General features: G+C 31.9%; 1 protein-coding gene across 17 annotated transcripts in view; it reads left to right on the forward strand.

Annotated features, from left to right (window-relative positions):
* TRDN (triadin) overlaps positions 1-14,527 on the forward strand; it is a 481,452-nt gene that overhangs the window by 217,741 nt on the left and 249,184 nt on the right. For all 17 annotated transcript variants that reach the window (XM_074309957.1, XM_074309965.1, XM_074309958.1 and 14 more), the window contains 2 exons: positions 10,060-10,119; positions 12,366-12,428. In XM_074309957.1, the coding sequence (XP_074166058.1) occupies positions 10,060-10,119; positions 12,366-12,428 (123 nt within the window). The remainder of the gene's footprint in view (positions 1-10,059; positions 10,120-12,365; positions 12,429-14,527) is intronic.

Raw genomic sequence — 14,527 nt, forward strand, 5'->3', positions numbered from 1 at the left:
TAGCAGCTCTTTACATGCTTGACCAAATATCAAGTGATGGACATATAAAGACAGAAATGAAATATCCTTTGCCCTTAAGGTTAGTTAAATTCTACTAGTTGTCACATGGACAAGGTTTTATTTTGTTTCCACAATCAGCATATGTTAGAGCAGAAATGGAGCTTGAATAGAAAAGACATATTCCAACTACCTCATTTTATCAGTGAGGAAAATGAAGCCTAGAAGGGGGGCGGTTAAGACTTGGCTAAGAATAATGGCCAAGATTAATGACTAGTACTTTACTCCCAGTGCCAGGATTCTATTATGCTAGCTTTCCCCTTGTTTTTGAATTTTCAAAATCTGTTGAACATGGAACGCACAAAGACCTTTTCTTTTTCATATATAAGAAAAGCATTAAAAAGACCTCTTTTGGGTCAGATCAGCAAATAGTATTTTGAAAGAAGATATGGGATAAATTCAAAAATTATTGTAGATTATATTCTTTCTGATGTTAATAGTTTTTTGTTTTGTTTTGCTCTCCTAAAAGATAAAAGTAGAATACTATGATAAGTTTTCATGGAACTAAATTATTTGCTCCTGGTAGCAGGAAATGGCCTCTGCACAAGTGAATTCTTAGGTTGAGCAAAGAGCAGTATGCTTGTGTTTATACTACTTGAATTAAAAATATCTTCTAATTTAAGTGTATATCATTGTGGCAGCAAAAAACTCAGGACAAAATGATTCAACTTCCCCCAACAACTGAGAAATGTATGTACAAACTATGGCATTTAAGTACAATGTAATATCTTTGCACCATAAGAAAAAAAGAATCTGAGAATATCTGAAAAACGTGGAGGTACTTTATGAAATGATGGAAGGCAAAGAAAATAAAGCCATGAGAATAATGTGCAAAATACTCTATGAGATTATTTCTTTCTTATATGCACCTATTTATGTACATGTTCTTGATACAATTTGAATGGTCTCAATTCCTGGTAGTCAAGAGGTTAATGGCAATAAGAGAGTTGTTAAATATCCCCTTTAGATCAGCTGCAGGTTTAGGAGTAAAAGAATTCACTTATTCCCAAATTATTAATAGCAAAATGAAAGTTTATTGTTGGATAGAAATCATTTTCTAGTGGGAAATGGAGTTTTGGCACTGAGAATGCTTTCTCAGTGGGCAGAAGGGTCTGGCAGCTGGGCAAGCTACCTAGGGTCATCTGCATAGACCTTAGTTGAGGGAAGCTGTTATATTGGGTATCTTGATGGGGGCTGGGACAGCCTGAACTGATCAGACCAGGATTCCTCAATTGAAAGAGAATTTAGAATTTCTATGGGAGTTGATTAGCCCCTGAATAGTACTGCTTCTCTTATCCAGAAAGGTTTGGGCTCCATCTCTACTCCTTGGAGCCTGAGAGATCCTGATCAAAGGGGACACAATCTCTAAGAGTGATAATCTTAAAGGGAACATGTCCCTTCTCCCTTCATCTTTTCTCCATTAGAATGTAAGCTGTGGGAGGGCAAGGAGAATATTTTCCTTTGTAACCCTTGTGCTTAGCACAATGCCTAATAAATAATGAGGAAGTGTTTGTTGACTGACTATGAATTAAATACTATCAACACTTTAAAATGGTCAAATGATTAATTATAATGAACAATCCAAGTGCTGGAGAATTGCTAAGGAAACACATTGTTTTCCTTTGAATAGAAAGTTGGGGGTATGTTGTGGAATATGGTATAGATATACTTTCTGATACAGATTTGTCAATGGGTTTTTAGCCATTTTTGTTTCTTGGGTTACAAAGAATGACTTAAGGGATACCATGATTGGGGGGAAGTAAATTCTTTAAAACAAAAGAAAAAAATTAAAAACTAATTTTAAGGAAGTAAAATTATTATAATAAATTTTGAGCTTTTGGAAAGGAGGGAGGAAAGGATTCCAACTAGGATTAGAGAGCACCCCGAGCTACAGAGAAGCTAGGGGAAATAAGGCAAGAGAGGAGTAAAAACATTTTGCTTTTGTTTCCTAATTTCACTGAGAATTTACAGTAGTTTTAAAATCCTTTCATTTGTAATTAACTGTTGTGTGTTCTCTGGCTTTGAAGACGTTTTGTTTTTTGCTTTTTGGGTTTTTTTGTTTGCTTTTTTTTTTTTTTTTTTTTTACACTTAAAAGCTGGAGAAAAGCCCATTGTGAAGGCTTAAGAAGTAAAAGTAAGTCATTTAATTTTTTCTTTCATCTAATGTTAATTTATGCAAAAGCTAATAACATATTTGTTGCTTAGAGCTGTTCATTTCAGAGATGCTTTCTCTCCCAACAAGTCTATTTTTTCTTCTTAGTGATCCTTTGCCAGACAGAGTTATCACTCTCATGACTTAAAATGCTCTTGCCAAGAAGTTTCAGTGTGGTAATCTGTTGACATCCTAGGTCTGCACATAATTACTAATTCCCTGAAAACATAGCTTACTAGCCAACTACAGTAACTGTTCTGAAGCTATCTGACACACAGTAAGGAAAGGAGCTGGTAGAAGAGATGGTGAAATTGGATATATAAGTGAGAAGGTGGAAAGGAGGAAAAGAAATGAAAGGGAGGGGAAACATTATTGGTATATATCCTAGGAAAAAAGAGTGAGAGGTAGTAAGGACTTGTATAGAATTTTTTTTTTTAAAACTGCTAAGAAACATGTAATTAAGTTGTTGTGTCCTTTAGAAAGGAAAAGGCTAATTATACTGCTGTCAATGAACCTGCAGAATAGAGACAAATGTACTTATAGGGCCATGGATTCTTATGAACAACTCTAGTTTAACCACAATTCACCATGAATAACAGATACCCCATAATGACAGCTTAAAGGTCCAATTCATAAAAATGTTATTAAAGCACATTATTTATACAGGCTTTTCCTATGCTTCTGCTCTTATTCATGGCTCTCTCAGTACTATGCTATAATCAGAGTCAGAGTGTACAGTGGAAGCATTAATTCAATACGAACTAAGGCAAGCATACTGGAGCACCACAATAAAATCTTAGCTAGATTAATTTAAAGGGTAGAATTTATCATACTAGAGTATATATTAAAAAGAATTACAAGATATTCAGACTAGTTTTAGCTTATATCCCAAGGTCTTTACTAATGGAATCTGGAGTTCAGTGGGTAGTTGACAGCTTTTTATGTAAAATATTTGTCTATATTTAGACAATTGGAGATGTATGCACAATTATTTTTTTCTGTTCTGACTTTAATTTGGATAACTATTTTGTAGGAATTAGAAATATTAAAACCCATTTCATTTTTTTCTTTTCCTTTAAAGCTATCAAGGGATCAGGGTCAGGAGAGATCCCAAATAGGGGATAGGGAGAGATATTGAATCTGGTGTTTCACTGAGACAGGAAACTCCCAGATGAGGAAGCTTCCTCAACCAAAGCTTCTCAGCACCTTCTCACCAGTTTGTGATCTTAGTGAGTTGCCTAAAGCTGATAGAAGCCAAAAAAACTGAGAAAAAAAGAACTTTAAAAATCAAGTAGCCCAATCTCCTTGTTTTTCATATGAGAAATTAAGGATTAGAGAGAAGTGACTTGCCTAAGGTCACATACTGGAAGAATTGAAAGAGTTTACAGGGCTGGGATTAGACCCAATCTTTTGGGACTCTGAGGCTTCTGTTCTTTTCTATTGCTTCAATTATTTATAATTTAGACAATCAATCCCCAGCCACGAAAAGTTTACCCTTGAGAAGTTGAATGTGATGATAATTCTCTGCAAGTGTGTTTGTTTGGGGATTATCTGCTTAGTGTGTAAAAAAAAATAAGGAAAAATGCAATGACATTGGACTACAGGAATTTAACAAAAATTGGCTTCTTGGCTTTATATTTCTCATTTCTGAGATTATAATAGTATACTGCACTTATTTTTAGACAGTGAAAATATATTTTTTTATAAGACATTTGACTGTCTCTGGAAATCCTGTAGAGAATTTTTTTTTGTTTAATTATAGCTTCTAACACTGATAGAACATGTTGTCTTTGATCCTGAAGGTAAAAAAGCCCAAGACCTAAGGGAATGAATTAATTCCTATATTTAATTAGATACAGTCATTAGCAGACTTTACTTGGGCATTCACATTAGAACTCCTCATTGAGTTTCCTAGGAATGGCAACAGCCATGGGTAAATGAAATATTTAAGAGTTTATCTCTGGTACCTGAAGACTAAAAATGAAAAAGATCATAGGAATTCTCTTTCTTGAGAAAAATGGTAAAAATATCCACAAAACTTCCAGCCATTTAAATAAAGGATTAATACCTCTAAGTCAGCTAGGTGATCTTAGGGAAAACATTGGTCCTACTTTCTTCATTTGAAAAATAAAGTCTTTTGTTGGAAAGCTTCTTAACTCTATCAAACTCTAAATTTATGGATTTTTGAATAGCATTAATTGAGAATTTTTTTCAATATAGCCTTATTCTCAGAAGACCCAAACATTCAATAGTACTGAATCTGTCCCTTCTTTTGAATGTTCTTCTAAAAATGGTTATGTCTCTTTCAGAAAATATCTCTACAATTTCCCTTCTGTTCTTTCACTATTGTTAGGATAAATTTCTGATGTTCAGATATGCATCAGATCTTATAAAAGATAATCCTCTTCTCTTGAAAATTAAAGATACCACATCAGGTTCTGAATGATGTGTTCCCCATTATTATATCTGTATATAACTGTAGATGAAGACACAATATTTTAGACATAAGATTGATGAAGAGTAAGGTGAAAATCAAAATAATTTACAGTAATAGCAATAGTGTAATGATAATCAATTTTGAAAGACTTAGAAACTCTGATTAACACAATAACAAATCATAACTCCATAGACTCACTATGAATTATATGATATACATTAAAGTAGAAAACTGATTCATTCAAAGTGTGGATTGAAGCATATTTTCTTCTTTTCTTTATTTTTTCTTGCCTTCATTTTTTTTTTCTTTTTGTAACATTGCCAAAACTGAAATTTGTTTTCCATGATTATGCATATTTGTAATAGGTTGTATTTATTTTTCTTGTCTTCTCGAACATGTAGGAGGGGAAAGAGGATAATTTAGAACTGAAAATATAATAAAATTTAATTTAAAATTAAGGTAAACACAAGAACTTCATACTTTTTTTAAAAAATCCAAAATTCTATAAAAGGAAGTGCTATTATTTTGATAGCAGTTGTTTGGATGGGAAATTGAAGGTAAAAGGCAAATACTCTTCTGCCCTTTGGTATCTTCCTTTGATTGATAGGTCTTCTATAAAACCTCCATTTTAAGGACAAAAAGACTAGACCAAATTAACTTTTGTGTGCTTAAAAGGAAGGCCTATAAATTATATTTCTAACTCTTTGGATTTTCTCTCTCTTTCTTAGAGTTGGTAAGTCACCACAATCTTCTCCTTTTAAACATTGTATTTCCCATTAGAAAATAATCTTTTTGAAGGGAAAGAATGTCCTTCTTTCTATGTGTACTTATTTGCTGGTGCTTAGGATTTGAAAAATATTTCTGATTTCTGGGGGAAAAGTCAAAGGGACTGAGTAAATAAAAACACTCAACTGTGGTTTCCTAACATCCTCCAACAAACAATTTTAACATAATTCCTCAAATTGAATTCTGAATAGGCTGAAACATAAAAACCGAAAAAAGTCAGTTAGATAATTTTCCAGCCCAAGACAATTTAGAATGTTGGAAAAAAAGATCTGTTACATGTGGGTAGATGCTATCCTGAAGCCAAAATGGATGTAGCATAACTGTTAAAATCAGGTGGTAGTAAGTGAAATAATAATGGTTTGGAAAATCCTAAATCAGAAACAGTCAAAAGACCTGACAACTTGTTAAAAAGAAACTATAGAGGACCTCTGTGATAGTTCTGGATGTAGAACTTCATTGCTTAAATCCACTTATGAATAGTAGTTCAAAGTTGAAGAGGAATACATTAAAAATACACCCAAAAAGGTGAAGAAAGAGTAGAAGTCCTGAGGAACAGTATTGATTAAAATCCCAAAAATGTTTCTCAGGTAAGGATCAGAGAATAAAGCAGGCACAATGACTACACCTCTCTCCAGATTACATTACCTTGAAAGCATTCCACACTTTCAAAACATTAGAACTATCTCTGAAAACAGTAGCAAACTAAGTCTGCAGTTTGATACAGTACCATACAGTACCAATTTCTACACAATTCCCAACGTCTGGAACACAATCCAATTTTAACGTAAAGTTCAAAACCAATAGTAGGTTGGAAAAATAAGATAACAATAACAAATGAATTTGACCATAAAATGTTAGTATGGTGATAGGGAAGATCAAGATAAAAACTTAGAAGATAAAAATTAAAGCAATGACAAAACAGTCAAAGAAATGACAAACATCAAAGAAGGTGGATTAGAAACAAAACAAGCTTAACAAGAATTTTTTGAAGAGTTAAGAATGATTTTCAAAATCAAATAAGAGTTTGGAGAAAAAATTGGTAGAGAAATGAAAGCAAAGGAAGAAAATTATGAAAAGAAAACTATCAGTTTGATAAGCTGGAGTAAAAAACACATTCAAAACTATAATTGGATAAATTGGGGGGAAAAGATAAAAAAATTTCACTGACAAAAGTAATTGCTAAAAAAGAAGAAATGGCTAAATTGGGGTGTGGGGGTAGGAAGGAAGATGTACAAAAACTCACTGAAGAAAATAATTCCTGAGAACCTAGAATTGATCAGGTGGAAGCTAATGACTCCACAAGACATGAAGAAACAGTAAAACAACATTAAAGGAATGAAAGAATAGCAGAAAATGTGAAACATTGGGAAAACAACTAATCTGCAAAATAAATTAAGGAGGGATAATTCAAATATTGGGTTATCTGAAAGCCACAAAAATTAAAAAAAAAAATCCTAGAAACACCTTTCAAGGAAAACTGTCCTGCTTTCTTAAATCCAGAGAGAAAAATAGAAATTGAAAGAATTCATTGATCACTACTTGAAAGAGGTCCCAAAAAGAAAACTTCCAGGAATATTATAGCCAATTTTTTTCATTTCTCAGGTCAAAGAGAATAGATTTTAAGCAACCAGAAAGATACCATTTATTTATATCAGTATTATACAACATTTTGCAGCTTCCACCTTACAGAATCAGAGGATTTGGAATATTATATTTCTAAAGACAAAATAGCTGTCATTACAACCAAGAATGACACATCTAACAAAACCAAGTGTAATGCTTCAAAAGGGAAAAAGAAATACTTAATTAAACAGATTTATTTTAAAGCATTCCTGATGAAAAGATCAGAGCTGAATAGAAAATTTGACTCACGATAAGTGTAAAAATGTAAACTTGAAAGACAAATCATAAGAGAATCAATAAGGTTAACCCTTCTGTATAGGAAGCGACCACATGTCATTTCTTAAAACTTTATCATTATTAGTATAAATAGAAGGATTATACAGAAATAGAAGGTACAGGAGTAAGTTGATTATATTGGGATGATGTAAAAAGATAGGTGAGACAGTGGGAAGGGGGAAGGGAGAAGAAGAATGAGGGAATATAAAACAGGCATTATGCAAAGAAAAGCTTTTTTTATGGCTGAAAAGTGGGCAAAGCTTGACCCTCATACCAAAATTTATTCAGAGAATATATATCTAAGTATACTCAATAATAGAAATATATGTCACCCAACAGGGGAGTAGGAAGAAGATGAGACCAAACAAATGGAAATAGATATGATAAAAAGGAGGAAAGATAAAAGAAATCATTGATTAGAAGCAAAACAGACTTGAGAGGAAGGACAGGATAAAAAGAAAAAGGGAGAAGGAAAAACAAGAAAATTGCATGGAGGGAAATACAGTTAATAATCATTATCTATGAATGTGAATGTACTGAAGTCATTTATAAAACATAAGGAAACAACAAAAGAGATTAGAAACCAGAATTCAACATTATGCTGTTTATAAGAAACACAGTTGAAGCAGAGACACATATAGAGTTAAAATAAAGTGTTGCAGCACAATTAAAAAAAAATGCAAGGTAGTAGTCATGCCCTCATACAAAGCAAAAGGAAAAAAAATAATGTTATTTAATCATTTTCAGTTGCATCTAACTCTTCATGTCCTTTTAGGGTTTTGGGGGGGAGGGAAGGATACTAAAGTGGTTTGCTATTTCTTCAGCTCATTTAACAGATGAAGAAACTGAGGCAAAAAGGATTAAAAGACTTATCCAGGGTCACATAACTAGTAAACATCTGTAACCAAATTTGAACTTAAGTCTTCCTGATTCCAGGTCTAATGCTTTATTTTCTAGATAGGAATAAGCAGAAAAACTATATCTTACTAAAAGGTGGCATAAACAATAAAGTAATTTCAATGCTAAATATATATGTTCCACATGACATCCATATCAATAAGAGAAAAAGTTAATGAATCATAGGAGAAAATAAACAGTAAATCTATACTAATGAGAGAATCAACTTTCCCCTCAGAGAATTAAATAAATCTAACCATAAAATAAATAAGAAAAAACTAAACAAGATTAATAGAATCATAGAAAAGTTGGATACCATAAACCTTTGGAAAAAACTGATTGAGAGTGGAAGGAAGTATATCTTTTTCTTGGCTTTATATGGCACTTTACCAAAAACTGACTATTAATTAAGATATAAAACACTCACAAGAAATTGCAGAAAAATTAAATATAATTATATAATGATTATTACATATTATATGCAATTATTAAATCATGGTCCTTTTCAGACCAGATGCAATAAAATTGCATTTAATAAAAGGCTGTGAAGGCAGAGACAGAAAAAAATTAAGAGGATACTAAATAATTTAATCCTGAAGAATGAATGGGTCAAAGAACGCATCATAGAAACAATTAATAATTCAATTATAGAGAATGACAACAATGAAACAACATTTTAAGATTTGTGGATTGCAGCCAGAGCAGTAGTTAGTAGTGTATATATATATGTTTATGTATACATATACATATGTATATATTGAACACATATGCATATATCTATACACACACTTGTATATTAAAAAAATAACTGTTAAAGACTTAAAACTGTCATGCCCTTTGACCTAGTAGTAATACTACTAAGTCTGCATCCTAAAGAGATTTTTTTAAGAGGGAAAATTATTTATTTTGACCAAAAAATTATATTTTATAGCAGCTCTTTTTGTGATGACAAAGAATTTGGCAATGAGGGAATGCCCATCAATTAGGGAGTTGTGGTATGTGTTTGTGTGGTATATTGTGAGGTAAAATTTTTTATACTATTGGACTGTTATAAAAGATGAGAATGGTTTCAGGAAAATCTGGGAAGACCTATAAGAACTGATACAAAGTGAAGGATACTTGATTGTGAAACATTTAGTTACTTTGATCAAGACAGTGCTCCAAGACAATTCCAAAAATCCTACGATGAAATATGCTTTCCATCTCCAGAGAAAGAGCATAAATGTTGAATGCAAATTGAAGCATACTTTTTTTTAAAGCTCTGTTTTTATGGGGTAAATATTGCCTTGTTTTTCTTTTGCAATGTGGCTTCTATGGAAATGTTTTACATTGCTTCACATGTAAAATTTATATCAAATTGCTTACCTTCTCAAAGAGGAGAGAATAATGGGAAAGAGAGAACTTAGAATTCAAAATTTAAAAAAAAAGATTGTTACTTTTCAATATATAATTGGTGAATATTTAATGAAATAAATACTTGTTGGCTTGTTGACTTAGGAAACTAAGATGTGAGAGGATCCCAAGTTTCACATGTTAGAGGTTAGAGGTTAGAAAAAAAATTTAATAAAGTTCACCTAACTTGTGAATGAATAGAATGCTTATTAAGACTATGAAGACATTTAAGAAACATATAATACCAGGAGTTTACACAGAGATATTTCAGTAAAGACATTTTTTTAAATTTGTGGATGTTATGGTTTGGCCACATCCTAATGATTTGTGTGATCCCAAAATGTTATTGTTAAAATTATCACTTCATATTATTTTAAAATATAATCTACAATTTCAGCATTAATGAACAATAAATAAAAGACTGTAAATTCCCTTCCAGGAAAAGAAGAAGAAAAGAAGAAAACTCCAGAGAAGAAAGTAACTTCTGAAACTAAGAAGGGTAAGATAATTTTTAAATTACCTGTAAAGTTATTTATATTGTTATGGGTAATTATTATTCAAGTTGAAGAGAATGTTGTTCATTTTACTAAAAATTTACCTTATCCTATTAATTACTCTCCCCTATAAAAATAAAATAATAATGTAATATTCTGATATTTGAAAACATTATACTTTATAAACTGATAGATCTGTAGGGTCAGGAAGACTTGGATTCAAATTCTTCCTTTGATCTATTATGTTTCTGAATACATTAATAAGTAATCCAATACCTCAGACAACTTCCTTGAGCTATAAATTAGAGGACGTGCAGATCTGCACTGGTACACTGGTGGAGGAAAGTTCCATGCTAAGAGTTGCCCATACCATACTATTACAAGCCATTACCAATATGCAGATTGACATAGAGATGTGTTTATTTATTTAATAATTATGTTGCTATAACATCTATTATCTCTATTTAAATTTATATCTACTACTTAAAGCTATATCTAGTACAAATCCAAACAAATATATGTGTGTGTATATATATATATATATATATATCTTAGAAACTGGGAAAAAATATGTACAAGTATTTAAAAAAAAACTTCTAGCAAAACAGGAGTGAGGGAACTTTTTTTTTTTTTTTTTTCCCCCTGCCAAGTTCCATTTGGATAGCAGACCATACAAAATTATCATCTTATAGAATTCAAGCAGTGGAAGGTTGTTCTACCTAGTTTTCAGTTTATCATCCCCTCTGGTTACCTTAGCAAACAGTTTCTTTGGCCTTATATGGCCTGTGGGTTGGATGTTCCCCACTCCTATAGTAAAATCTAAGCTCTCAGAGACTAGGCTCTCATAAAATATATGAAAAATATCTCTACTAATAGAGATGAGTGATTCATCAACTAATTAGTTGCTCTCATGATAATGGTCATGGTCATAACTATTATGTGTCAGAGGACAAATCTTGAATCCAAGATTTCTGACCTCAAGGCTGGCGGCCTCCACTATGCTAAATTGTCTTTCATAAAGTAATATGATATAACATAAATAATATAACATTATGCAATGTAATGATAATGTTCACTTTTTCATCATGTATACACACACACACACACACACACACACATATATATATATATAGATATATAGATATATATATATACACATTTATACATAAAATTAAAAACTAAAGTGAAGACATTTTCTAGATAAGTTAATGAAAATTACCTGCACAGACATTCTGATAGTCTCACTAATGCATCAGTTATTAGAAACAATCACAGAAGGTATTTCTATTCTCTCAGGAAGGTACTAGGGAATCTCTCTACTTCAATAGAAGGTGCTATGGAACAAAGTTCTATGTTTTGTAATCACAGGAATTTTGATTAAAAGGGAACTCTTCAAAATGATCAGCAGTGACTCTGATCAGCCCCTTGACACTTAAATGTGACAAGAAATCAGAGAACATGAAATTATGCTATTGTCTAAATATTGCAGATGCCCCCCAAAATGTAATAATGCTATTGAATATTTCCACTGATCAGAATTGTAATGACCAGGCTAGCTTTCTGGAGGATCTCTGTATGGGCCTTGGTCTTTAGGTAGAGAAGTGATGAAAGCAGGAGAGTTACCACGAAGCTAGTTAAAGATGGAGTTCGATGTCTGTGTCTGTGGCTGAGACTCTCTGATCCCAGTCCTCTCAGCTCTTAAATACCTGAGCATGATTACATCACTACTGCAACTGAGCATGTGCCAACTATAAGCCATTACATCACTAAGTATATACCAACTATAGTGATTACATCATTGCATCACATTAAGTATATGTTTAACTAGAGAACTATTATCCCATCAATTGCACTGAGTAGGTGCTTAACTATAAGCACTCTGCTGTCCTTGATTCAAATATACCTTTCCAGAGTTCCAGCCCTTTACACTGAATAATTTTGTGATATTTAACAAGAAAATGGCACTTACAAGATATATATTCTTTCTTTGGATCTTATTGTTACTTTCTTACCTTTTCTGAACCTTCCCTCATGAAAATGGCATATTTGGTTTGAAATTATTCATATATCACTTTCATTTTTTAATTTTGAAATTATTTATGATTTTCCAGTAGTAGTGTGGGTTTCCTGGCCCAATGACTTCTATCCAAGGCTTCAAGTTTCTCAAATAATAAATTCAATGATTCTAAATTTTATAAGTTCATAATTGGTAATGTTTTGTTTTTTGTTTTTTTTTAAATTTCTGTATCAGAAAAGGAAGATGTCAAGAAGAAAACTTCTGAGAAGGAAATGTTAGTTGAGGTTAAGAAAAAAGGTAAAACAATCTCTGTCTCTGTCTCTGTCTTTTGCTCACAGACTAATTTTTAATAGTCTTGTTTAGTCTGAGAACATATGAAAAAACTTCACTCAAATCTTATGAATACTAAGACATTTGTATAGTTGGTATAGTTGAAACTGAGTAGTTCATTGTTAATAAACAAAATTCCTGATTTACCTAGTACTATTTTTCAATTCTAAAGTTAAAATATTAAACATTTTAGCTATTTATAATTTCAGTAGTGATGAAGGATTGATACTCTTTTGTGGGCATATTAGGGTGAAGATAAGATGTTGTTATAGTGGAAGGTCCTTTACAAGATTTGGGACATAATATGTATTATTAAGAAGACAAAATAAGTTATTGGCAATTCATATACATATCAAGTTGAATGTGCAAAGTTAATAAGCAATATTTGAAGTGATAGCTGATTCAAACCATGACCATAGCAATGCTAAAAAGGGAGAATATAGTGTGGGTCATGTTGCAATGGTTCTTCATCACAAGAGCATTAGAACTGACCTGAATCATTCCATTGTTGTAAAGAGCCATGTACATTAGAATTGATTGTTATAATCTTGCTGTTGCCATATACAAATCAGTTAATGTAAGTCTTTCCAAGTCTCTCTGAAATCATCCTACAGATCATTTCTTATAGAACAATAATATTCCATAACATTTATATATAATAATTTATTCAGCCATTCTCCTAGTGATGGGCATCCGTTCAATTTCCAGTTTCTTGCCACAACAGAAAGGGCTGCCACAAACATTTTTGCACATGTGGGTCCCTTTTCCTCTTTTATGATTTTTTTGGGATACAGGGCCTGTAGTGACACTGCTAGATCAAAGGTTTTGCACAGTTTTATAGTCCTTTGGGCATAGTTCCAAATTGCTCTCCAGAATGGTTGAATCAGTTCACAACTCTACAACAATGTATCAGTGTCCCAGTTTTCCCACATCCCCTCCAACATTTATCTTTATGTTTTGCTGTCATCTTAGCTGATTTGAGAGGTATGTAGCGATACCTCAGAGTTAGTGATTTAAAGCATTTTTTCATATGACTTGAAATGGTGTCAATTTCTTCATCTGAAAATTGCGTGTTCATATCTTTTGACCATTTATCAATTGAAAAATGGCTTGAATTTTTATACATTTGAGTCAATTCTCTATACAATTTTAGAAATGAGGCCCTTATTAGAACCCTTGAATGTAATTTTTTCCAGTTTATTGCTTCCCTTTAATCTTGTCTCAATTAGTTTTGTTTGTACAAAACCTTTTTAACTAACTATAATCAAAATTACCCATTTTGTATTTCATAATGTACTCCAGTTCTTCTTTGTCCACAAATTCCTTCCTTCTCCACAGATCCACTATTCTTTGTTCTTCTAATTTGCTATAATATCACTCCTTATGTCTAAATATTTCATAAATACATTTAGACCTTATTTCTGTATAGGGTGTTAGATGTTAGTCAGTGCCTAGTTTCTGCCATACTAGTTTCCAGTTTCCCAATACTTTTTTTCAAATAGTGAGTTCTTATCCCAGAAGCAAGGGTCTTTGAGTTTATCAAACACTACATTACTATGGTCATTGACTATTGTGTCCTGTGAACCTAACTTATTTTACTGATCAACTCCTTTATTTCTTATCCAATACCAAGTGGTTTTGATGACTGCCACTTTATAACAGAGTTTTAGGTCTGCTACAGTTAGGCCACCTTTATTTGCATTTTTTAAAATCAATTCCCTTGAAATTCTTGAACTTTTGTTCTTCCAGATGAACTTTTTTATTTTTTTCTAGACCTATAAAATAATTTCTTGGGAGTTTGATTGCTAGGGCACTGAATAAGTTGCTTAATTTAAGTAGTATTATTATTTTTATTATATTAGCTCAGCTTACCTATGAACACTTGATATTTTCCCAACTGATTAGATCTGACTTTATTTGTGTGAAATTTGTGTTCATATAGTTCTTGACTTTGTCTTGGTGGGTAGACTTCAAAATATTTTATATTATCTACATGTATTTTAAATGAAAATTTTTCTTGTATCTCTTGGTGCTGGACTTTGTTAGAAATATATAAAAATGCTGAT

Source organism: Sminthopsis crassicaudata, chromosome 4 (assembly GCF_048593235.1).
Source record: "Sminthopsis crassicaudata isolate SCR6 chromosome 4, ASM4859323v1, whole genome shotgun sequence".
NCBI classification, from domain to species: Eukaryota; Metazoa; Chordata; class Mammalia; order Dasyuromorphia; family Dasyuridae; genus Sminthopsis; species Sminthopsis crassicaudata.